The sequence below is a fragment of the Hevea brasiliensis genome, chromosome 13, assembly GCF_030052815.1.
Source record: "Hevea brasiliensis isolate MT/VB/25A 57/8 chromosome 13, ASM3005281v1, whole genome shotgun sequence".
Lineage (NCBI taxonomy): Eukaryota > Viridiplantae > Streptophyta > Magnoliopsida > Malpighiales > Euphorbiaceae > Hevea > Hevea brasiliensis.
In genome coordinates, this window is record NC_079505.1 from 87,526,987 (window position 1) to 87,551,295 (window position 24,309).

General features: G+C 35.2%; 1 protein-coding gene across 8 annotated transcripts; it reads right to left on the reverse strand.

The window, feature by feature from the left end:
* Positions 1–313: 313 nt before the first annotated feature.
* LOC110662206 (tripeptidyl-peptidase 2) lies at positions 314–18,901 on the reverse strand. 8 transcript variants are annotated; one of them, XM_058132731.1, is made up of 35 exons: positions 18,362–18,863; positions 18,191–18,269; positions 18,013–18,086; positions 17,512–17,621; positions 17,319–17,399; positions 16,858–16,962; positions 16,634–16,776; positions 15,794–15,944; positions 15,573–15,695; positions 15,359–15,442; positions 15,054–15,241; positions 14,759–14,933; positions 14,538–14,659; positions 14,357–14,436; positions 13,733–13,791; positions 12,770–12,924; positions 12,066–12,244; positions 11,624–11,736; positions 11,388–11,558; positions 10,712–10,840; positions 10,475–10,575; positions 10,274–10,391; positions 8,769–8,848; positions 8,513–8,585; positions 7,017–7,102; positions 6,879–6,930; positions 6,649–6,777; positions 6,446–6,517; positions 6,174–6,266; positions 5,661–5,756; positions 4,773–4,871; positions 4,414–4,506; positions 1,182–1,262; positions 888–1,100; positions 314–607 (listed from the first exon to the last, which is right to left on the reverse strand). In XM_058132731.1, exons 1-35 carry the CDS (start codon positions 18,741–18,743, stop codon positions 449–451), a joined length of 4,248 nt encoding a protein of 1,415 aa, XP_057988714.1. In that variant the 5' UTR covers positions 18,744–18,863; the 3' UTR covers positions 314–448. The 8 variants fall into 8 exon arrangements, with proteins under 8 accessions (XP_057988714.1, XP_057988709.1, XP_057988710.1 ...); XM_058132726.1 differs by having other exon boundaries at positions 16,858–16,944; positions 18,362–18,862; XM_058132727.1 differs by having other exon boundaries at positions 6,652–6,777; positions 16,858–16,944; positions 18,362–18,860.
* Positions 18,902–24,309: the final 5,408 nt, after the last annotated feature.

Consider the following 24,309-nt stretch of genomic DNA (forward strand, 5'->3'; position numbering starts at 1 on the left):
ATTAGAAGTAATAGTCCAGAAGCTACAGAATCGCACTGGCCTCTCTCTGGGAAAACACCCAACATGAAGCTCCATACCAACTTAACCCACGCAACCCCTCCCATTAATCAATCGACTGATGGGCTAAAAGGCATATTACTACTTTCTGTTACCAAGGAAATCAATTAATTCACATATTATAGCTTCTACAGAACGCAATTCAATATCTTGTAGTCAGTTATAGTCATCCATAGCTACGAAAAAAGCGCGATCTGTTGGATCGAGTAAATAACAATTGATGAAAAATATTAACAGGAAGTTGAAGGGGAAAAAATGAGTCACAGAAAGAGTATTCTGTTTATTATGATGGAAATGTCCTTACAATGATGGAAATATTGAAATGGGTCTGGTGTCAGACCAAGTTATTCAGTAATGGCATGTCCAGTTTTCCTTGATAAAAAGCACTCATTTAAAAAAGAGGCAAGCTTGGTGGAAAACGCACGTGCATCCACTGTCTCTCGTAGGTTGCCAAATGACTCCATCCAATCTCATCAAGCAAGGAGATCTTCAGTTCGTAAAGCTTCTTCTTTGGAGGATCCCCGTCATCTTGAATCATGTCATTCAACACCTGATCCAGTGAATTGTTGGGTTAAAGAAACGACAAACACACTTGAGATATGAGTATCGAAAACCAATTTATTCTTCCCCAGATAATTTTCTTCTCAGATATCATTTATGATCAAGTAGGAGCTTGGGTTGAAACAACTACTAGATGCATGTGCCTCGGCAGTAAGATAAAATGATAAAAATAAAAAAAAAAAATAAAAAAAATAAAAAAATAAAAAATCTTTTGTTTAGGAACAAGTTATCAAGGTAACAAGTCATAAGTATGTAAAAGGAAAAATGACCTTTAGAGCTGTTCCAAGCCTCCCTCGTCGTCTTTCACGTATCACTAAGAGGGTGCCATATTTAGAAGACTTCACATCAACCCATTTTTGAAATTCTTTGAAATTCTCCTCGAACAGATCTGGCTGGCCACCAGCATCTGGTGCCGATTCTTTGTCAGTCCTGTCCATGTCTTTTGTTCCTTCTGTTACTGCCAAGGTTCCAGCTTTCAGTCCCTGGCATCATGACAAAGGCAATAATGATTATGACAAGAAATCAATATCATATGTTCATCATTGTTATCGTACATAACGTACCCCATTTGAATGTGTGTCCATGTGTCCTATGTTTTGACTTTTGGATGAATCAGACACTTCGACATATATCCATTTCAGATCCTTTTACCAAAAGAAAAGGGAAAGGGAAAAACAAAAATCACTGCCAGAACAAAATTTCAAAATACTGGGCTAAGGAGGAAAGTAGCAACTGACACTTTTCGGTCTCTCAAACACATAAAATCAGCATCAAAATTCTCTCAAAACTAGAGAAATATTTCTAGTCTCTCTCTCTCTCTCTCTCTCTCTCTCTCTCAACTCAACTCAACTCAACTCAACTCAACTCAACTCAACTCAACTCAACTTTTATCCCAAAAATTTGGGGTCGGCTATATGGATTCGCTTTTTCCACTCTAAACGATTTTGGATTAAATCCTCAGAAATGTGTAATGCTTCTAGGTCATGTTGTACTACTCTCCTCCAAATCAATTTAGGTCTACCCCTTTTTTTTCTTTCTATCCTCTAACCTAATGTGCTCTACTTGTCTAACTAGAGCCTCCGTATGTCTACGCTTCACATGACCAAACCACCTCAATCTCCCTTCTCTCAACTTATCTTCAATTGGCACCACTCCTACATTTTCTCTAATACTCTCATTACAGACTTTATCTAGTCTAGTATGGCCACTAATCCACCTTAACATTCTCATCTCTGCAACTCTTATCTTAGACGCATACGACTCTTTCAGTGCCCAACACTCACTACCATATAACATAGCCGATCGCTTTTCACGTCTCTACTTCAACCATCCGGCTTTAATCCTATGACTAACATCTTCCTCACATCCCCCATCTACTTGAAGGATTGAGCCTAGATATTTAAAGTGATTACTTTGGGACAGTAACACTCTATTCAAACTAACTCCTCCCCTATCACCAGTTTGGCCTTCACTGAACTTGCAGTGCATGTATTCCGTCTTCGTTCTACTTAATTTAAAACCCTTTGACTCTAGAATAATTCTCCAAAACTCTAGCTTTCTATTGACTTCTTCTTGTGTCTCATCTATCAGAACAATATCATCCGCAAATATCATGCACCAAGGAATACTCTCTTGTATATGTTTCGTCAATTCATCTAAAACTAATGTAAATATATAAGGGCTTATGGCTGATCCTTGGTGTAATCCAATTGAGATCGGAAAATATCTTGTGTCCCCTCCCACTGTACGCACAATAGTAGTTGCTCCTTCATACATATCTTTCAACACTTGTATGTACTTAATAGATACCCTCTTTTGTTCTAACACATTCCATAAGACATCTCTTGGAACACTATCATAAGCCTTTTCCAAATCAATAAAAACCATGTGTAGATATTTCTTCACATCTCTATATTTCTCCATCAAGCTTCTAATGAGAAAGATCGCTTCCATAGTTGAACGACTGGGCATGAAACCAAATTGATTCAGAGAGATAGAAGTATCATGACGTAGTCGATACTCCACAACTCTCTCCCACAACTTCATAGTATGGCTTATAAGTTTAATTCTCCTATAGTTTGAGCAACTCCGTATGTCTCCCTTATTTTTAAAAATAAGTACTAAAATACTCCTCCTCCATTCATCAAGCATTTTCTTTGAGTTTAGAATCTTATTAAATAATTTAGTTAACCATGCCACTCCCATATCTCCCAAACACTTTCACACTTCAATTGGTATTTCATCGGGTCCACAGGCTTTACCCACTTTCATTCTCTTAAGTGCTTCCTTTACTTCTAAAGATTTAATCCTTCTAGTATAATTCACATTATTTTCTATTGTTCTATAGTCTATATTCACGCTATTACCATTTTGACTATTATTAAAGAGATCATTAAAATAATTTCTCCATCTTTCTTTAATGTCCTCATCTTTCACCAACACTTTTCCTTCTTTATCCTTAATGCACCTAACTTAATTAAGATATTGACATTTCCTTTCTCTCCTCCTTGCTAATCTATAAATATCTTTCTCCCCTTCTTTAGTTTCAAGTTTCTCATATAACTTTTCAAAGGCCTGTGCTCTTGCTTGACTAACTGCCTTTTTTGCCTCTTTCTTTGCTATCTTGTACTGTTCATATGCCTCATTATTATCACATTTAGGTAATTTCTTATACCATTCCCTTTTTCTCTTCACTGCCTTTTGTACTACCTCATTCCACCACCATCTCTCTTTTGAGGGTGGTCCATGTCCTTTAGATTCTCCAAGTATTTTTCTAGCTACTTCTCTAATCTTTGATGCCATCTGTATCCACATATCATTGGCCTCCATATCCAGCTTCCATACTTCGGACTCGAGAAGCTCATTTTGAAACTTCACTTGCTTTACTCCTTTGAACTCCCACCACTTTGTTTGAGCTACACTATTTCTTCTGACCTTACTTGAATTGTTCCTAAACTTGACATCCAAGACCACCAACCAATGTTGACTTGTTAAAGCCTCTCTTGGAATGACCTTGCAATCCTTGCATAGAGCTCTATTCGTCTTTCTGGGTAAGAGGAAATCGATTTGGCTTCTATGTTGCCCACTTTTGAAAGTCACTAAATGTGACTCTCTTTTTATAAAGTAGGTATTTGCTAGTATTAGGTCGTATGCCATAGCAAAATTCAGAATGCTTTTTCCCTCCTCATTTCGACTGCCAAAACCAAAACCTCCATGAACATTCTCATAACCTTGTCTATCACTTCCTACATGTCCATTCAATTCTCCACCAATGAAAACATTCTCTTCATTCGGTATGCTTTGCATTAAATCATCCATATCTTCCCAAAACTTTTGTTTACTCTCACTGTCTAGTCCTATTTGTGGGGCATAAGCACTAACTATATTTATTGTTTCTCCTTCTAGTACTAGCTTTACTAGTATAATTCTATCTCCCACTCTTTTCCTAGCTATTACTAGTATAATTCTATCTCTCTCTCTCTCTCTCTCTCTCCGTGTAAAATTAATATTTCTTTCCCTGCAAGCTAACAATGGCTAATATAAAGTTTTGACGTTCCTAAAACCCCACTAAACGTTTGCCAAGACCAATCCAGATATCTAATTGTTACCTTTGTTGTCTCATATTAACATAGTTACTCTAGGAAAAACCAGGTGAATCCGTGTAGTATAGAGGTATGAACATAAATCACTTTCAACAACAACAATTAAGCCTTAATCCGCAGGGGTTGGAACATATATCACTTTATGAGGAAAATAATAATAAAAATACCACAAGATGGAGCTAATCCTTCATACCTCCAGAGATTCAATGTCTGAAATTGCTAGCCCTTTTTGGTACAGTGCTTCTATTAATTGATCCCTTGTTGTCTCCATCTTCTTTTTTATTTTCTACAGTGATAGCAACAAAGGTTTATGTTAATAGTAAACATAAATGCATGCAACAAGTAAATGCAAGTCACAAAGAGATTCTGGGTAGAAGAGAAAAACATCAGCAATATGAGAAAAAAACCCTAAATTAAGAAAAGTGAGCACTAAAATTGCATTAATATGCCAAGAATCAGCTGTGAATTTTCCAAACAAGTTTCCTGGCAAATTTGTTCCAGACGGAAAAAAAAGGAAAAAAAAAGGTAGAAAGGGAAATACAAAATTAATACCTCTGCCTCCTCATCTTCAGGATCACTCTTGAGGGAAAAGAATTTTGCCAACTCATCTCTGTCAATACTATCAATTACCTCATTTGCTGCACGAATAATCTAGAAGATGGCACATGTAAGTTAATCTCTATTCTATGGCAAGTTCACCATGTCTTTCAAACAAGGAACAAAAGGAGGAAAAAGGTTAAATCATTCCATGAAGGATAGGTAGAAAGACATGGGGACCTTGATGCAAATGAAGTTCTGCCATTTGCACTATTAATTTTAAATCAACTTTGACGTTGTGAATGAAACACATTAATCCTTCACTGATAAGTGATAACCACAATTATCGGACATTTGCTTAGCTCTGGCTTGGAAATTAATCACACTCCATCAAAAGAAGTGTAGGCCATTATACTCTTCAATAACAAGACATAATATTACATCAAAAGAAATGCCAACATCACCTCTTGAGAGTTTTTAACCTTTCAATCTGCAGCTATAGCATAAACCCATAAAGCCATTACACTTTGAAACTATAAAATATGAATGTTTTTAACTGCGAGCCATAAAACAAACAAAAAAACATTTAACTATTATCTGTTACCATATCTTTTCATTTGTGTTGTAGATTATGGCCACAACTAGAGGCAGCTCACAATTTATTCGGTCCTTCCTAAGGAAACCATTACTGCCAAACTTACAAAGGCGAAACACAGGTTCTCAATCTCATCGATGAATTTATACCCTATCCCATTAAAAATACATGCAAATCTCATTACTAACCTTAGAGATTATTGGTCATGTGTTGATAACATCAATATGAAATGAAAACCCAGCAGAAGATATAAATGCAATGTCCTATCATTTTCTTCTATAAAGTGGACTACATAAACACATATTTACCTCTTCATCATGGCCAATTTTGTCCCCTACATTACTCTCAGAAAGCAAACCTTCCAAAATCTTAGCAAGCAGGGGAGTATAATTTGGGTATTCAGACTGCCAAAGAACATAAGATACTTGTTAGTTGGTATTCTCTGGAAACAATACTATGTCTAGAAGTATTAATTTAAACAACTAAGATTCTTAAAAGGCACATGCTCCAAGAACAAAAAGCTTGCCAGAGTAGCTAGAGGTTCATATTGTTCTAAATGACCAGTTCAATCAAAGAGAACAAGTACCAACATAACATTCTTCATTTTGGCTTTGTTCTGAGGAGTGAGAAAATCCTTAATACAAAAAGAAAACAAGCAGCCTAAGATTTCTGGCAAACATGTACTGGATCTAAAATGGAATATATATGCCAGAGGACATGACCTTGATGTGAGATGAAAAATCTTGGCTTGTCAAAGACATGCAAATACTGCCAATGCCACAAATCACACAATAACATTTCAAGATTAAATAAGCTTTAACCTTAAGAGAGATGGACAATTTTTTCCACTCTGAGCGTTCTTCATCAGTGTCTTGTTTTAGGCTAGTAAAAACTTTTATCTTTGCATCTCGAACCTGCCAAGAGTACAGGCAGTAAGTAGCTGTAATCTCAAAGATGACAACTGGAAACTGTAATGCATGCGACTCCCTGCTGATGAAAGGTGTTAGACAGTCTAGCTTGCAGACAGCATTGCAAAACTATGTTTTTTCCTGTAACTATTGCAAAACTACATAATTCAATTGCTTCCAAGTACCTCTTCTTCTAAACGTTCAGAAACAGTTTTGGAGCAAGTTGAAGAAGTTCCTTTTCCCTTGTCATCATCAACCTGTCAAAACGATGGTTGGAAAATGGTGTACACAGTTCAGGTGCTCATACATAAGAAAAATGGCAGACCATCTGTTGTAAGCACTGTAGTAGAATTACTTAAATAACAAAATCCAAGGAACAATAAGTTACAACCTTATTTGGAGGAACTATATAAGAGACTTGATAAGATACAGGGTTCTTCTGTGGATTTTTCCCTTCTTCGTGACCAGCTTTTTCATATGACATTGATCCCAAAAGCACAGAGCCTTGTGGAACATTCTGCAGAGATATTATGCACATTATATTTATACTTACATTTCTGATAAAACCCTGTTTTTTACCACAAGGTCAAGGATGCGAGGGAAGGAAGATTCCAATACCTTTGGAAGTTTTTCTTTCACTGGTGGGCCCAAGTAAATAGCTTCTTTCTTCCTATCACAAAATTTAAAATTGATAAATGTATTATAAGAAAGGGTTAGTATGAAAAAATCACAGAAATATATCATTCAACAACATACCCTGGAACTAAAACTGAGGATTTAAAAGCACCATTTCCCATCACAGATCCATCCGGTTCAGAGAAAAAATTTAATCGAATGACATCCTGTATTAAAAAGAAACAACTAAATTTCCAATGTACAAGTTTTCCTCTTCGAATGGTAGAAAATATATACAGATTTGACATATGAAATCTCAAAGAAGTTACTAGCAATATAGCATATATAAGATGCAAGGTTATGAGTTGAAAGCTAAAAACATGTCAAATTTAAAATTGTGACATCACATAAATTTTGAATTTTTTTTTATAATAGTTTTCATATGCAAGCAACGGTCCCTCATTCTAATGAAGGCCACAGATTCAGAACATTCCTCTAAACAGAACCCAAGTCATAAATAAGGATGACAGATGGAAAAGGTTAAAAATGCAATACTTGTACTCCCATTTGATACATGTCCAGCTTCAAGCCCAAAGAAGGAGGAGGCAGGCCCAAAACAGCTGAGAATCTATTTTAGAAGAAACAGGATTGGCAAGGAAGGAATGGGTAGAGGAGAAGATTCAGGAAGTTACATATGGGAGTTACCTTTCCGTTGAGGAAATTATGGAGAGAAGGCCACCTGGTCACAATAACAGAATGGGGAATCCAAATACCAGTATAAAGGCAGTCAGCCAAGAGGAAGTGGCCAGGCAGACAAAGTTGGCTCGTGGCAGCTGAGAGCCAGGCAAGAACTATCTTGCACAGGAGAGTGCTCCTCAATTCCTTTGGGAAGATTTATCTTTTGTATTTCTGAATTAAGTGATTGCTTTGAGAGTTATCTAGTAGTTGAGAAACACTATTTGTATTTGACAATTTTAGTACTCAATACAATCTCAGCTCTGTTTCATTTTCTGATTCACTCTTTTTTTCCTAACTCTATCACCCTTTCACATGAAAGCTTTGCAAGCAGTCTCAATTATGATAGGTCAAATCACAAATTTCAAACTTTTCAACTGTTTTGGCAATGTATCAAATCCCGGAACTAGAAGAGTTTATCAATCAAGAGAAATCTGACTCCCACCAAAAGAGACGAGTCAACATTATCTCTGGACAAAGGGAGTCAGAGGATGACAAATGATAGAGAGAGACACAAAATTCTCCATTCACATTCATACTTTTTGAGCAGCTTTGGTTATGCCAGATTGCTAATAATTTTCAAAACAGTTTCAGCAATATATCAAATTCCCAAAACATGAAGAGTGATCATATATGAGAAGTTAACATCCAGCCAAACAATGAAGAATAAAAGTTTATCCATAGTCAAGGTGAGTCAGAATCATTCTTGATAAAATATTGTGCTGTAGAGATTTGATTTACGCAAATGTATGATACAAATTAATAAAGTGAAATGAATAAATTACTAAAATACAGTTTCTACGCATGATTAAACATTGCAGCAAAGACCTTCATGACTGCAAAATGCCATTCACTTCGTCTAATATCTGATGAAATCAATATTTAAGATCTAGGTACTCTACCTTGTCATCCAAATTTCTCTCAATAAACAATACCAGCTGTTTCATTTTCTCCAAATATTGCACATTGTCATGCCTACAACATGATTATCAAGAAAAGAAAAATTAACCAGGAGAAGCATCACTAGGTGGATTTTAAAACTGACAAAAAAATGTATCTAATTTAGCAATGAAATTAGTTGTTATGTGCAAGAAAGTGGATTTGGTCTAACTAGGCAAATGCGGCGTACCTTAGATAGACTAGGCAAATAGGGCATACCTTAGATACAGCTGTAAGTTGTATTCACCCTTGGGAAGTTTTGAGGAATTTGGATAGACATCACCCATTGCATACACACGCTATTTTTAGAAAAGGAAAAAAAATGAAACAGGAATTAACTTGGACCATGGAAAGAGAAAAGAAAAAAGCTTCCATTCAAACTTCAAAGTCTGTTAAGGTATGAGTAACATGGCACATGGACGTACTTATGATGCAGATTAAAGCAGTATTCTTTTGGTGTATATATATTGACTAAAATACTAAATTCATTAACTCAACTCAACTCAACTAAGTTTTTATTCCAAAAATTTTGAGTCGGTTATATGGATTCGCTTTCTCCACTCTAAACGATTTTGGGTTAAATCCTCAGAAATGTGTAATGCTTCTAGGTCATGTTGTATTACTCTCCTCCAAGTCAATTTTGGTCTACCCCTTTTTTTCTTTCTATCCTCTAACCTAATGTGCTCTATTTGTTTAACTGGAGACTCCGTATGTCTCCGCTTCATATGACCAAACCACCTCAATTTCCCTTCTCTCAACTTATTCTCAATTGGCACTACTCCTACCTTTTCTCTAATACTCTCATTACGGACTTTATCTAGTCTGGTATGGCCACTCATCCACCTTAACATTCTCATCTCTGCAACTCTTATCTTAGACGCATACGACTCCTTCAGTGCCCAACACTCACTACCATATAACATAGCCGATCGTATGGCTGTACAGTAAAATTTTCCTTTCAACTTATTGGAAATCTTGTGATCACATAAAACTTCCGTAGCACGTCTCCACTTCAACCATCCGGCTTTAATCCTATGACTAACATCCTTCTCACATCCCCCATCTACTTGAAGGACTGAGCCGAGATATTTAAAGTGATTACTTGGGACAATACCACTCCATCCAAACTAACTCCTTCCCTATTACTAGTTTGGCCTTCACTGAACTTGCAATGCATGTATTCTGTCTTCGTTCTACTTAACTTAAAGCCCTTTTGACTCTAGAGTAGTTCTCCAAAGCTCTAACTTTCTATTAACTCCTTCTCGCGTCTCATCTATCAGAAAAATATCATCCGCAAACATCATGCACCAAGGAATACTCTATTGTATATGTTTTGTCAATTCATCTAAAACTAATGTAAAATGATAAGGGCTTATAGCTGATCTTGATGTAATCCAATTGAGATCGGAAAATCTCGTGTCCCCTCCCACTCTGCGCATAATAGTAGTTGCTCCTTCATACATATCTTTCAACACTTGTATGTACCTAATAGATACCCTATTTTGTTCTAACACACTCCATAAGACATCTCTTGGAACACTATTATAAGCCTTCTCCAAATCAATAAAAACCATGTATAGATCTTTCTTCACATCTCTATATTTCACTAAATTCATTACCAAGAAAATTAAAATTTCTAAGACTAATTAAGAGTACAAGTCCCCAAGCAGTGATTAATCAGCAATTTAAAATTTCATCTGCAAAGGATATAAATGTCAAAGTACCTTGTTAGTGTCAGAGATCATGTAAAATTGAGACTCAAATTTAGTGTCATATACACGATTATTAAGCAATGGAACATGAGGCTTTATTTCAGCTGCATCCTCCAATTTGAACTTGTAACTGCAGCGCCAAAACGATAAAAAATGAATGATGATAAATTTTTTAAAATTAAGCAACTTAACCAAACTAAAAAGAAGACCTACGTCAATGTCAGAGCCAGTGTCTGTTTGCCAGAGGGCAGTTTGTCACGATCTGCTGTGAGAGTGCTAAGTTTAGCATCAATAGGTCGATATGCAACCCTTACCTGCGAATCAAATGTGAGGGAAGAGAAGAAATGCAGAGTTAGTATGCAAAGAACCACATCAAAGAGAATAATCTAGATTTATTCAACAGGGAAAAAAATTTCCAGCCAACATATGGATAAAATAGACATATTTCACCTTCTTTAGACTAGCAGCAGGGACAAGTTTCTCAGATGCCAGCAGAGCTTCAGCATCAATTCTAACAGGCGCTTCACTTCCATCAAGCACAACATCCTCTTTATTGACGTCAATACCATGAAACACAATCTAAGCATCATACAATGAAAATGAGCACTAAAAAGACATTTTTGATGGGCAAGCAGTAATAGAACATATGATCAGCTTCTAACATAGCATGAATAAAGAAGAATTGTAGAGAGACAGAATAAACAAGAAAACCACAAAGAAGAGTTTAAAGAGGTACACAATTACGTAGAACCAAAGAGAACCCTTGATCTATTAAATAACAGTGACATTTTGCTGACCACCAACCAAATCAATGACGGGAAAAAATGCAAAACGAAACACATTAATTTTGTTTTTTCTTGAATTCACAAACATTTTTTATCATTACAATGCCTATGAAGCTTGCTAAGAATAATACAGGAAAAGTTCAAAAAGAAAAATTCAAAATGGGAAGAAAGAGAATGAGAGGGAGAAATGTGCTGATACATGCAGAAAATACAACACAAAGTCCACAAAGTCATCAATGCAAGGAAAATCTGCAACAAACATGACTCATAAATTTCAAAAAGTACTAAAAACAAAACAAAAAGTAATTGATATTCAGTTAAATAAAGTAGTAACTTGATACCTCAAAGTCTACAATAGTGGTTTCATGACTTCCTATGCCACTTGACCAAAACTGAGCAACAGCTAATTCCATTGTCTGACCACCCACCACAGGAAATGCAAAGCTTTTGGCACAGGGGGAAGAAAATGTTACAACGCTCTCCCACTTGATAGGTCTTTGAAGGGGGCAAATCTGCACATTGCAAACATGTTACAGCAGGTCTAGACAATCTAATAAAGTTTTAACCACATTCATACCTGAACTGTGTCAACAAAAAATCGTCGGGCTGTATCAAATCGTGATGTTCGCATGGTTGCCTCAACCCAACTAGCACCGAGCGGCACTTCAACAAATCTCCTTTCTATATGGCCTATTCAAGCAGCACAGTTATGATAGAAAAGAAAATGAATTAAGTTCAGTGTTTAACCATAAAACATCTATTTGGAGTTTGGTGATTAAAATCATTTTAATGTATTTCGTCCTTATCCGTATTTTCTTATGCCAATCTCAATGGGCAGGACTTAGCATGCCTCAATTTGAACATCTCAATAAAATGAAATGCTTTATTTGTGCTCGACTTGGCACTTAGAATGAGACTAACTGCAAGCTATATATCATAAACAGGCATACATGCAAAAGAAAAATTACATTCAAGTAAAATTATCAGTTTTCTGCTGTTATTAAATATATAAAAATGACCTGGCAGAAATGACATCCTTGCAAATGAAACAATTGGAGGCCGATTGTTTACAGTCATTGGTTTTGTTATGGTAACTGGAATCCTGAAAATGGGACCACGCCATGGTGCTTTGCAATCAACTCCATAGACTTCATAATAATGTAAACCATCACTTAACTTGGTAGGATCGATCACTATACTGATAAAAATGAGAAAATAACGTGTTAACAGGTTGTACATTTAGACATAATAGATTGAACTACCATAGACTTCATAATAGACTGACTACCTCTAGACATCAAAAACTAAATCCATTAAAAAAAATAACTGAGTCAAAATGGTGAAAATTTCCAAAACAGTGTAACAATAACCATGGGGTACAAGAATGCTAAAGAAAACTCCAGATAAGAAGCTTGGAGTGACAACACGTCAATCTCGTTGCATGTATTTATGTGTATTAAGATCTCTATGGTGGAACAACACATCAATCTCGTTGCATGTATTTATGTGTATAAAGATCTCTATGGTGGATGCAATTGTGTAGTGAAAATTTTTATGGGTTTATCACTAATGATAATCCAGGATGTAACTTACATAACAACAGTTTGCTGTTTTTGAGATCATTTTCTAGGGATAAGATTATCACACAACCAAATGACACGTGCAATATGAACACAGATAAGGAAACTTTGAAAAAGAAACGACAAAACAAAGTGTAACTAACTTGAAGCTACGCCCATTATGAGTAAGGAGGAGGTACTCTGGAGCCATCACAACTGACTTTTCAGTAGAATGTAACTCAATGCACTCCTCAAAGGGAACCAATTCTTCCAAATTACTTGCACCTTCATGAAACTTAGGCTCAACTTGCACTGTCCACTGTTAAAATACATAAACTTGATGTGATAAAAAGTGACAGATGCAAAAAGAAAACATAAATTCAAAATTCAAAAACCTTCTCGTCAATATTCATACTTAGCTAAACCAGTATTACGACAGACTTTATAACATAAACAAGCTCCTGAGATCATATTGTTAGGCTAGCTGACAGACAAGCAAAGATACCAGCAATTTTTTAGAAAAGTGACCGATGCAAAAAGAAAACATAAATTCAAAATTCAAAAACCTTCTCACCAAAATTCATACTTAGCTAAACCAGCATTACAACTGACTATATAGAATAAACGAGCTCCTGAGATCATATTGTAAGGCTAGCTGACAGTCAAGCAAAGCTACCAGCAATTTTGAGACAAGAACAACAGCATTAGAACCACGACAATCATAGTTATAAAGAATGCAATTTCATGCTCCTGAAGAAACCTAGATTATATCCAATGATGTGTGAGCAAGTCATTACTGTCTTTGATAAACACTCATTGACCAAGCTTCAATGTCTAACAGAACACAAATAGGGACCAAGTAAACCAAATATAAGCTAATTGCGAGTTATGCTTTAGCATCTTCTTAAAAATATAGCTGCATTTTTCAATCAGAGGTTTCATCAGAATTTTAAAGTAGGGTAATTCATTCATTTGCAGTTAAGAATTACTCAGCTGATAACTAATGATCATAACTGAAAGATTGTTCGAAGCTAGAATTCCAGGAGTCCAACAAAACCCACACAGAACTCTTAACAACACATGTAGATAATACATAAACACATAAAACCAGTCTAACAGTAACCAACCTCTGTAGGTAGTTGGCAAGCACTAGCCTCCCTCAAATAGATGCCCCGTGAAGTAGGAGCTGCAGCCAAAACACATCACAAACAAAATTTTATTTTCATTGCAAGGGTAGTACAAAATGAATTTTAAAAAAAAAAAAATCTTCATTGTTGACACAAACGGGAGAATCTTGAGTAGCTAGTCAATCAAAAACAAAAACTTTCAAATAGACTTAGAAAGCCAACAAGAGGGTTGCAATGAATTATTTTCGTAAATCAAGCAAAATATCCTATTACACACTTGGCTAGAAAATCAATATGGCATGACTAGCAATGTTGTGTGCACAAAATATTTAGATTGTAAGAACATACATGTAGCAATTAGCACATATTTAGGGCCACAAATAAGCTAAACTGCTTGTCCGCTGCCTGAAGCTCAACTTGATAAAAGCTCTCTTGAACTTGTTAATTATGGTTAATGAGACAAGTCCAGACCTAACTTCAGCTTGTTTCATTTAATAAGCCAAGTCTAAGTTGGCCAAAGCTTAGCCCTTTGCAAGCCTAAGTGTATTGCATTTTGTAATGGTCACCAAGAAGTCAAGTGTTTGCATTCAGGGAGCAGGATGGGCAGATATAAACTATACTTACTTGATTTTCCAGATTGATTGACCTTTATTTCATAAAAAACACTTGGAATATTCTTGGACTGCCGTATATATTCATGTGCCCTGTCATGCAACAAGTGGTCACAGCTGCTTCCATATTCACAGAAAGTTCAATCTATTTGTCACAACTGTAAATGAACAGAGGCCAAAGGAGAATATCTAACTTGTCAACTTGCATGAGCCCTTGTCCTGTGGTTAGTTTATCTGCTAGCAATTCACCTATTGGGACAGATGTATTCTCAAGAGCCTTCCTTACACTATATGGGCTTACAGGAATGCCCTCAGCCTGCAGACATAACGTAGCATACCAGAAGCTTCAGTCCAATGAAGGTAGCACCAACCAAATGAAAGGGGCAAAAGAAAGAAAAATTGCATGGAAAAGAACCTTCATTGCACTAATGAGTAATGCGATTCCACCACAGGCAGATGGAGAGGACATAGAAGTGCCATTCATCAGCATGCGCTTTTGAAGAGTCCATGTAGGAACAGGAGCAACAGCCCCACCAGGAGCACTAACACAGACTCCAAGATCTCCATCTGCTGTTGGTCCTCGGCTGGACCTGTGCTCCAAGTCAACTGAAGTATAAGCTTTTAAGCTTAAACTAAAACAGTTGCAAGCATGATTGAGTGTGGAGACTTTACATTCAAGGTTAGAGTTAAGCAAAAGGAAATTCATATACCAAGTGTATTCAAGTCCTTCAGAAGGAGGTTGTACTACACAATGAGCACCAGCAGCCATTGCAGGAGAGACATATGCACCAATTCCTATAATGCTGGAAGTTGTACCACCAGGTGCACCAACAGTGCTTAACGCTGGACCACTATTACCAGCACTACTCACAAATATAAGACGGTGCTTATTCACCACCTAATAAAATCAATGGTGAGCCAAAAAGCATGAAAGAACAAAAAGCATGAAAGACTAAATAAGGAAAATATGATGCATAAATGTTACAGTAGGAATTGAAAGGTTCAGAATTGATACTTCATTAACAAGGTCAACAAAGCGACCATAATCTGGCAGTAATGTAGGTTCTCCATAACTCATATTGATCAGGTCACATTTATGCTGGAAAAAAAAAATACAATTTAGTATGTCACAAGTAATAAGAGTTTTCTATATGAAATATAATTTGCTATATATAGCACAAAACATCTAAGATAGGCAGGTGTACAATTGTGAAATAGTTTCAACCCACCTCCACAGCAGCAATCAGAGACCTTGTCAAGCCAGTGCCTGTCTCCATTGAACCTAAACGTGAGTCTCCAATTTTGCATGATATTAACTGTGCTCCAGGTGCAACTCCATTCAATAATGGCTCCTGCCAGCAATTCATCAATGAAAAATGCCAGAAGTCTAATCATTTTACAGTATAAAAAATTGCAGCAAATAGATGAACAATAATTTGAATGGCAGTACCTTTGGGTGGAAGGCAGTAGCAATACCAGCAACGTGAGTTCCATGAGGGGAGCTATCTGTTACGATACTTAAGATATTTCCCTCATCATATATATTAAGGACAAATGAGCATGCATCCAACTTGCTAAACACACCAAATTTCCTTTCAGTCCTGAAAGAATAGTTTCCATAGATTCATTTAAAATTCAAATTCTGTAAGATATAATAATTCCTTGGTGCATTACTAATCTTAGATATAAAATATGATTGCAGTTGTGTGTAAAACTAGGCTATCATGGTGCTATCTAAACAATTATTTTCATAAAAATAGCAAAATGTAGTCAACTAGTCGATATAATTGTTAATATCGAAAATTAATGAAGACCTCAAGGCATAAAGAACCAGAAATGAAAGCCAAAAAAATACAAGAAACAGAAAGCAGTATACCAGATTTATCTCTATGTCTTCTAGATGCAAAGTGGAATAGACCTAAGGTGAAAAAAATAGTTCAGCCTATCCATCCAAATGTCTGTTACAGCAAATGCACACATAATTGCAAAGGCTCTGCATCAGATCCCCTTTTGAAAGGTGGAGTCCACCAGCACCTAATGCCCAGTGCCAATACAAGGGGTTTTGGAAGTACTTCACTTAAATAAAGCATGTGATTTAAGTTTCTCAAGAATGCCTCCCTCAAGAATGCCTCTGCCTTTTTCTTTTATCATTTCTTTATACATAAAAAAGCCAGAAAAAGTTCTGCATATGGATGCAGAATATAGCACACCAAGATGAAGATCATCTTCCAGCCAAAATCAGATAAAGGAGTTTGAACCACACTGTGTGGTCAATAGCAATTTCACATACCTATAATTTGTAAGGGGTATGAAATCAGCAAGCCTTCCACAATCCGGGTCATCCTCAAGACTTTGTGTATCAAGAGCAGCCCTCCACAATGCTCCATCATGCCACACAACAGCATCTATGACAGGTCCCTTGTCATCATAATTCTAAAACGGGAAAAAAATCACTTTTCAGAAATGACAAAAATAACTAGAAAAAAGTACAGATTTAAAGAACTTGACACTCACATCAGCCTGCTTTCGTAGTATATCGATTCTGTTTTGAAGGTCTTCTCGAACCTTCTTCAAATTTGCATCATCTGGATTGGAGTGTTTCTGGAAAACAAGTGCATCCTAACATAAATTATGCTCAGGAAAAAAAAAACTAACCAGACATGCTATTTCAGCGCCAAATAGGAATAACTCATCCTGCGATACTCCACCATTCTATGGAGTCAGCAAAAGTCTCACAGGCAATACATCTAAGTGCTAACTTTACTTCAACTTAAATACATAGCCTCCCTCCCCATATGAGATTTCTACAGAAATTCTTTTTGCAAAAGTTTGCGTGCAGAAACGGGAAGAAATTGATGTCCCCATTCCCCAATGAAAGCCAATGTGCTTTTCAGTCATTTAAAATTAGAGTGAAAAAAACCAAGATGCATGATATCCAAGAAATGAAGAAATCAAGAAACAGCATTTCCAACAACCTGATTGAATTCGTCAAGCTGCTTTACAGCCCTAGCAATTTCTTCCTGGCTTTTCTCATCCCAGTTCTTTTTTCTTTCTTTCTGTTAATCAGAAGGAGGGGTAAATTGTTCATTAGAGAAATTACTAATGCTTACCTTGACTGTAAAATTTTAATTTTTATTCTTTTTTAAGAAAAAAAACAACAATGCTTACCTTCAAACGAGAAGTTAATGAATCGGTAAATAGCTCATACACCAACTTATAACCGACATGCCATTCACCAGAAGGATTTTTCCATGAGGAATTGACAACTAGAGGAGCTCCTATTGAAAAATTTTCATTACAACCACAGAACAGGGTTCAGAGATAAATGTAACTTTTCTTATCATATATGGAATGCAAAATTTTCATCAAAAAATATGAAAGATACAGCAAGGATATAAAGAGCACAAACAGAATAAGGGAATTAATTGTTCTGGTATAACAAAAATCATCATTTATTCAAGGAATATACATGACCTCAATTCATTCCCATTCTATGACCACCTAAAGGGGAATGCTGTGTACTTCGGAAAATTAAATAAATAAATAAAGATTTTAGATTATCAAATTTGAAGTAAGAAATGCCATAGCCATAGATGGACCCATCAGGGAAATAAGCAAGTAAGCATTCAATAACACATAAATAATAGGGAAAATATTCATGAGCCGAACCTGAAGCCCCTCGAATACAACCATCAGCATTGGCCTTCACAACCTTTGAGGTGTCAATATCTCCACTCCCAGTGCTGAATAAATCGAAAATCCCCCTCAGGTCAAACTTCTTGAACAAACAATTAATTAAGTGGGGGGAAAAAGGAGCATTCATACGGCCAAGTAAATTTGTTCATACCAATCAATAACATCGAGGATCTTCGGCTTCCCATCCGTGGTCACGTGCAATCCAGCAGCGGCCGGGTCAACTCCAGAATCTAAATTCAACAACAAATCACAAGAAATCAAGCTTCTCTATTAAGCACAATCTACGCTCAAAAAGGGAATGATAGAGTGAGATTGGGAGTACCAAAGATGGCGATGACGACGCCACGGCCATCAAACTCGGGGTGAGCGTCGATGAAACGATCGGCGCCAATCTCCTTCTTCGGCATGAGAGAGGCCAAGAAAGTGGATTCGTTCAGCTTGAAGCTCCGGAGAGAACCATTCTCATCTCCACTTCCTCCGAGACCGCCACCAGATACTGTGCTAATAGAGGAACAAGGCATGGCACTTTTATAATTACTCCCACTGCTACTCCAATGCCTCTCCTTTATCTCTCTTCTTCTTTTATTATTGGCGTTGACGAGCCTTTTGGGTCTGGTGAGTAAAGACGAAGGGGAGTGAACTCGCGAGGGAAATGATAGTGTCGTGGCCCAATAGACGCTCTTAAATAATAGGGGGCTTTGCATTGAAAATATATCGAACGTATAAGGGCGTTTTGGTAATATAAATGGGAGCGGTGGCGTTCGGATGTTGTGAGCGGAGGGAAGTGGCGCCACCTGGGAAGTGGCAGCGGGTTGCTGCGAGCGGTGGTTCCTGTTGGATGTGGATTGGGTTGCGCAATTCTCGTATGCGGTGAGATTACTATGTTTAGAATTGTAACGTCATGTAGCTTGCTTACTCGCGTCACTTGGAAATGGTCGGAAGTGTGGGTCCAATCCCATAAATATTTTCCCTTGATTTTCCTATTTTTAGTGATAAAATTTTCTTTTCTTATTACAAAATAGAATTTACCCTTAAAAATACAAATTTACCTTTTTAGAAACAGTTAAATTTGTTTAACCAATAATACAAATTTACCTTTTTAAGAAACAATTAAATTTGTTTAACCAAGAGCCTACAATCCTAAATGATGAAACTTAATAGAAAAGAATAAAATTGTGTTAAGCAGCTCCATCATTTGAATAGACCTTATTATTACATCTCTTTCTGAAAAAAAAAAAATATATATTTTAATAGGGTAATATTTCGAGTTCAAATTCTAATTGAATCCAATTGTATCAATAAATACTAAATAATCCAATTCAATACAAGTCATCCAAAGAAACAGGGAAAGAAAACAGGGCATTGCATAACGAATAACTACTTTAACTTTATTTAGCATTATTAAACAAGATAGAACAAGAATTGTTACTCTAACAGTGTGTGAAACTTTTACCAAAAAAAAAAACAGTGTGTGAAAAGTTCAAAACTGAAAAGATTACCAAGCTTTTGATTTGAAATTCGTTTGAAGGTTCGAAACAAATATTAATTCAAAATGTATTATTAGTAAAAATAAATAAAAATTAAAAAAAATTATTCATGTAATTTTTTACTCATATATATATATATATATATAAATAAAACCCAAATCCAAACAAAAAATTCTATTTATAATAATTTTTAAATCATAATCAATATTTAAATATATAAAATCATTAATTTTGGTTTGAATTTATTTCAGTTGATTAGTTTGGGCTTTTTTTTATAAATCCCTAGTGGCTAGAGTTGATTTACAAATAGAATTTAGTTGTACAATTAAGGGTTTCAAATCCTGAAATTATAACTTTATCTAAAATGAAATTTTTACTTAAATCTGTTCTGCAATAGCGTAACTAGAGGTGCAAGCGGGGGGCAATGCCCTAGCAAAGAAAAAATTTTAAAGATCTCATTAATATTTATTCTTTTATAGATTCATTCCACCCCTTGGCTGGATTAGTGCTGCACTCACGGTTCAACTTAAATTTTGCCATTTTTAATATTTAAATTTAATTATTATTACAGTATTCATTTAAGCACATTTCATGATTTGAACTCTTAATTAAATAAACATTTTAATCTATCACGATCATAAGTTATAATTACTTTTATATATATATATATATATATATATATATATAAGTTCAAGATCTGAAGACTCGAGACTTAACTTTCTTTTATATTCATTCTCTACTCTCTTTTTTTTATTATTTCATAATTAAAATTAATAATTTCACTAATAGGATTCTTATTAATTTGGATATTTAGTATAGGTCAAAATGATAATAGCGTGAATATAGACTACAGAGCAATAGAAAAGAATGTGAATTATACTAGAAGTTTTAGATCTTTAGAAGTAAAGTAAGTACTTAAGAGAATGAGAGTAGGTAAAACCTGTGAATCCATTGGAATACCAATTGAAGTGTGGAAGTGTTTGGAAGATATCAGAGTAGCATGGTTAACTAAATTATTTAATAAGATTTCAAACTCAAAGAAAATATCTGATGAATGGAGGATGAATATTTTAGTACTCATTTTTAAAAATAAGAAAGACATACAAAATTGCTCAAACTATAGGGGAATTAAACTTATGAGCCATACTATAAAGTTGTAGGAGAGAGTTGTGGAACATCGACTTTGTCATGATACTTCTATCTCTCCCAATCAATTTGGCTTTATACACGGTCGTTCAACTATGGAAACGATCTTTCTTATTAGAAGCTTAATGGAGAAATATAGAGAAGTGAAAAAAGATCTACGCATGATTTTTATCGATTTTGAGAAGGCTTATGATAGTGTTCCAAGAGATATCTTATGGAGAGTATTAGAATAAAAGAGGGTATCTATTAGGTACATACGAGTGTTGAAAGATATGTATGAATGAGCAACTACTAGTGTGCACACAGTGGGAGAAGACACAGGAGATTTTCCTATTTTAGTTAGATTACACTAAGGTTCAGCTGTAAGCCCTTAACTTTTTATATTAGTTTTAGATGAATTGACGAAACATATACAAGAGAGTATCCCTTAGTGCATGATGTTTGCGGATGATATAGTTCTGATAGATTAGATGTCACACCTTACCCCTCTGTAAGGCATAACATGATCCCGTAGAATACCTAATGAACTACCGAACTTCACCTACAGATAACTCATTAAGTACCCTACTAGGGATTTTAAAACAATTTTCTTATTTTTGATAAGTGGTGAGCATTTCTAATAAGTATTTTAAACATGTAATTAAGTTGAAAGCTAGTTGAAAATTTTAGCCCATTTTATTTTTCCGCAAATTTTATAAAAATTTTGACAGAGTTCCCTCTGTATTTTGAGAAAACAATTCTTCAAATACCTGTAAAAAGCACTTCTAAAAATTTTCTCAACAACTGCTTCAATTTCATACGCAATCTCAATCAAGTTCTCAACACATTTATCAACTTTCAATTTCAAATCCACTATCCAATGATCATCAAAATACTAACAATCCATTTCATTCAAATTAAATAAAATAGTTCCATTCATATTTCGTTAGAAACAAAACAATTTAAATAGATCATTACAAAATTTACATTAAGAGAATTTCAAACTACAATATATATTACAACTTTATATAAATTTTATACAACTGCTCAAGACCCATTTTTACATGTCCATACATTTATGTGCAATATATACATCAAAAGAAATATTTACAATTATGGTATAAATTATACCCGAAGACTTTAGGCTGAATGATCCTCAATCTTTAGCATTTCGATCACGCTTCCTCTAGTCTCTCAGATCTGACAAAGAATAAAGCTATCGCTGAGTACTAGGACTCAGTGGTGCACAACATACTAAAATAATCTTTATGCAAAAACAAAATCACATTTATTCAAAAATTTGACTAAACATGAGCATTAAACACAAAACATGAATTATGAAGTTTTAATGCAAACCAAGTTCATTTCGAAGTATCAAAACACATTTCATAAAACCCACAGTTAGATCATGCCATTCGAAACAAATAGAATCTCAATAGCCAGAGGCTAAAGAGAAATCACATCACAAGGCTAGCTAGCTCAAATATATGGATATTCATTCACATCCTCTTCTACTGGCACACCTCAACACTTCTCCAGAGAAGGAATCAAAATTCGAAACTAATTACCTTCACTAGTCGTGCTAGTGAGGTGTTCAAATATATAGTCATGACACTGTGGTTTCAAAACTTATCTTAACAATTTGCTAAACATTGTCATTTCAAATATACACAATAACTTTCACAATTTAAATCAAAACATCATAAATAAGGTCACAATAGACTTTCAACAATTCAAAGCAAAGTAAAATGCATATTTCATTCACTTTATCAATGAATTTTAAAGCATAGTGATGTTGTGCACAAACCTCAAGCGAGTCGCCTCTTGGCCTTGACTTGGTTCCTCGGGTTTTTTCCCAGTATTCTTTTTAACTAAAACACACAATTTTACAATGTTTCAGTACTAGAACTTAACATAAATCCAAAATAAATTTAGCTTAACATTTACCTAGTTTTAACCTGTTAAATTCGACGTTCTCGAAATTTTTGTGTTTCGGGTTACTATTCATTATACTATTCAAGTCAAATAATTAACTTTTTAAGGCTTAATAGGTATGGGAACTCCAACTTCACCCACATACCACATTTTGGTCACTAAACTTGTTGGTTTTGGTTGTTTACTCAAATCCTAAGTCTTTTAGGCAAATTTGGTAAATTTCAGTTTTGGAGTCCTAAGTTGCACTGTTCCATTGGTCACTTTATTATTGGAATTTGGAAAAACTTTCTTCATAGAAAATGTTCTCCATTGTCTTCAGTTTATTCTTCTTTTTGAATCACCCCAATTGGAGTTTTGTAGCTCAAGTTATAGCCAAAATACAGTTACTATTCACGTGCACTGTTCATGCTGCAATTTTGGTTCTGGCAGATTTTTTATCCAACTTCGTTCAATAATTTGATCAAGTTAAGTCCATAATTTGGTCTAATTTCCTTCATACGAAATGTTCTACTATGTCTTAGGTTTCCATCGGTTCAAGATTCACCTAAATCAGAGTTTTCTAGAGAGAGTTATAGCCATTGAAACTTTACTGTTCAAATGGCAATTCTGCAGTTTTGCAGGTTCAGTAACTCAACTTTGCTCAATAATTTGATTAGGTTAATGGCATAATTTGGGTTAGTGTTCTTCATGAAAGTTTTAGATCTATATCTTATCTAATTACTGGTAAAATTTCAGGTCATTTTGACCTTTCTAGCTCGAGTTATGACCAAATGAACAATTACTGTTCATTTGGTCAGTTTGTGCAGTAAGGCATCGCTCTTAACCAACTTTGGTCAATTGGTTCACTAGGTTTTGGTCAGTTTTTGGGCATGGTTCCTCAATGAAAATTGTGTCATTTTATGTCTATTTTCATCCCCAATTGGTGGCATATCAATTGGACTTGTAAAATTTCCATTTTGGTCCTTCAAAGTTGGCTTGGTCATGCTGCTGGCAGCATGACCATTTACCCTACGAATTTGACTTTCATTCTAACAATTCCCACACATCTCCTTTGGTCATTATTGACCATTTTTCACTTCACAATAGGTCCAAGACACCATTTACTCATTTCTTACATTTTTGGTTCATAAACCCTAAGTGCAAAACCCTAACTTCCATGTTTAGTTCATTTGTTGAATTATAAATGCATATTTAGTTCTCATTCACTTATTCTCACTTAACTACTTTCTAATTTGCATCAAATCACCCATTTCAAACATAAACCCTAGCTGGTTGAACTCATATATAGTCCCTCAATAATTGTTTTCTTTCCATTTAAAGTTAATTTCTAACTTATATCAATTACTTAAACAAAAATTCAATAGACAATTTGAAGAATTTGTCACTAACCTGTTGTGAAGTTTCCCCAAGCTTCAATTTCCCTTTATTTTCCTTCAAATTTCCTTCTCAATAGGCTTGCCAAGATCTAAGAACAAGTTTTATTTAGGAAAATTATGGGATTTATAGGGTTGATTCAAGCTTTAAAAGCTTGAAATTAAGTAGCCATTGAGGATTTAGTGAGAAAAGGGGGAGGGATGAGGAACTACGGGAAAGAGAAAAAAAAGAAGAAGAAGAAGAGATAAAATTTGGCTTTTCAATTTTTTGTTTTTATGCCCACAATTGACTTGGTCAAAAAAAGTTGGAAAATTAAAATTAATTTTGACATCTTATATGATGTCATCAT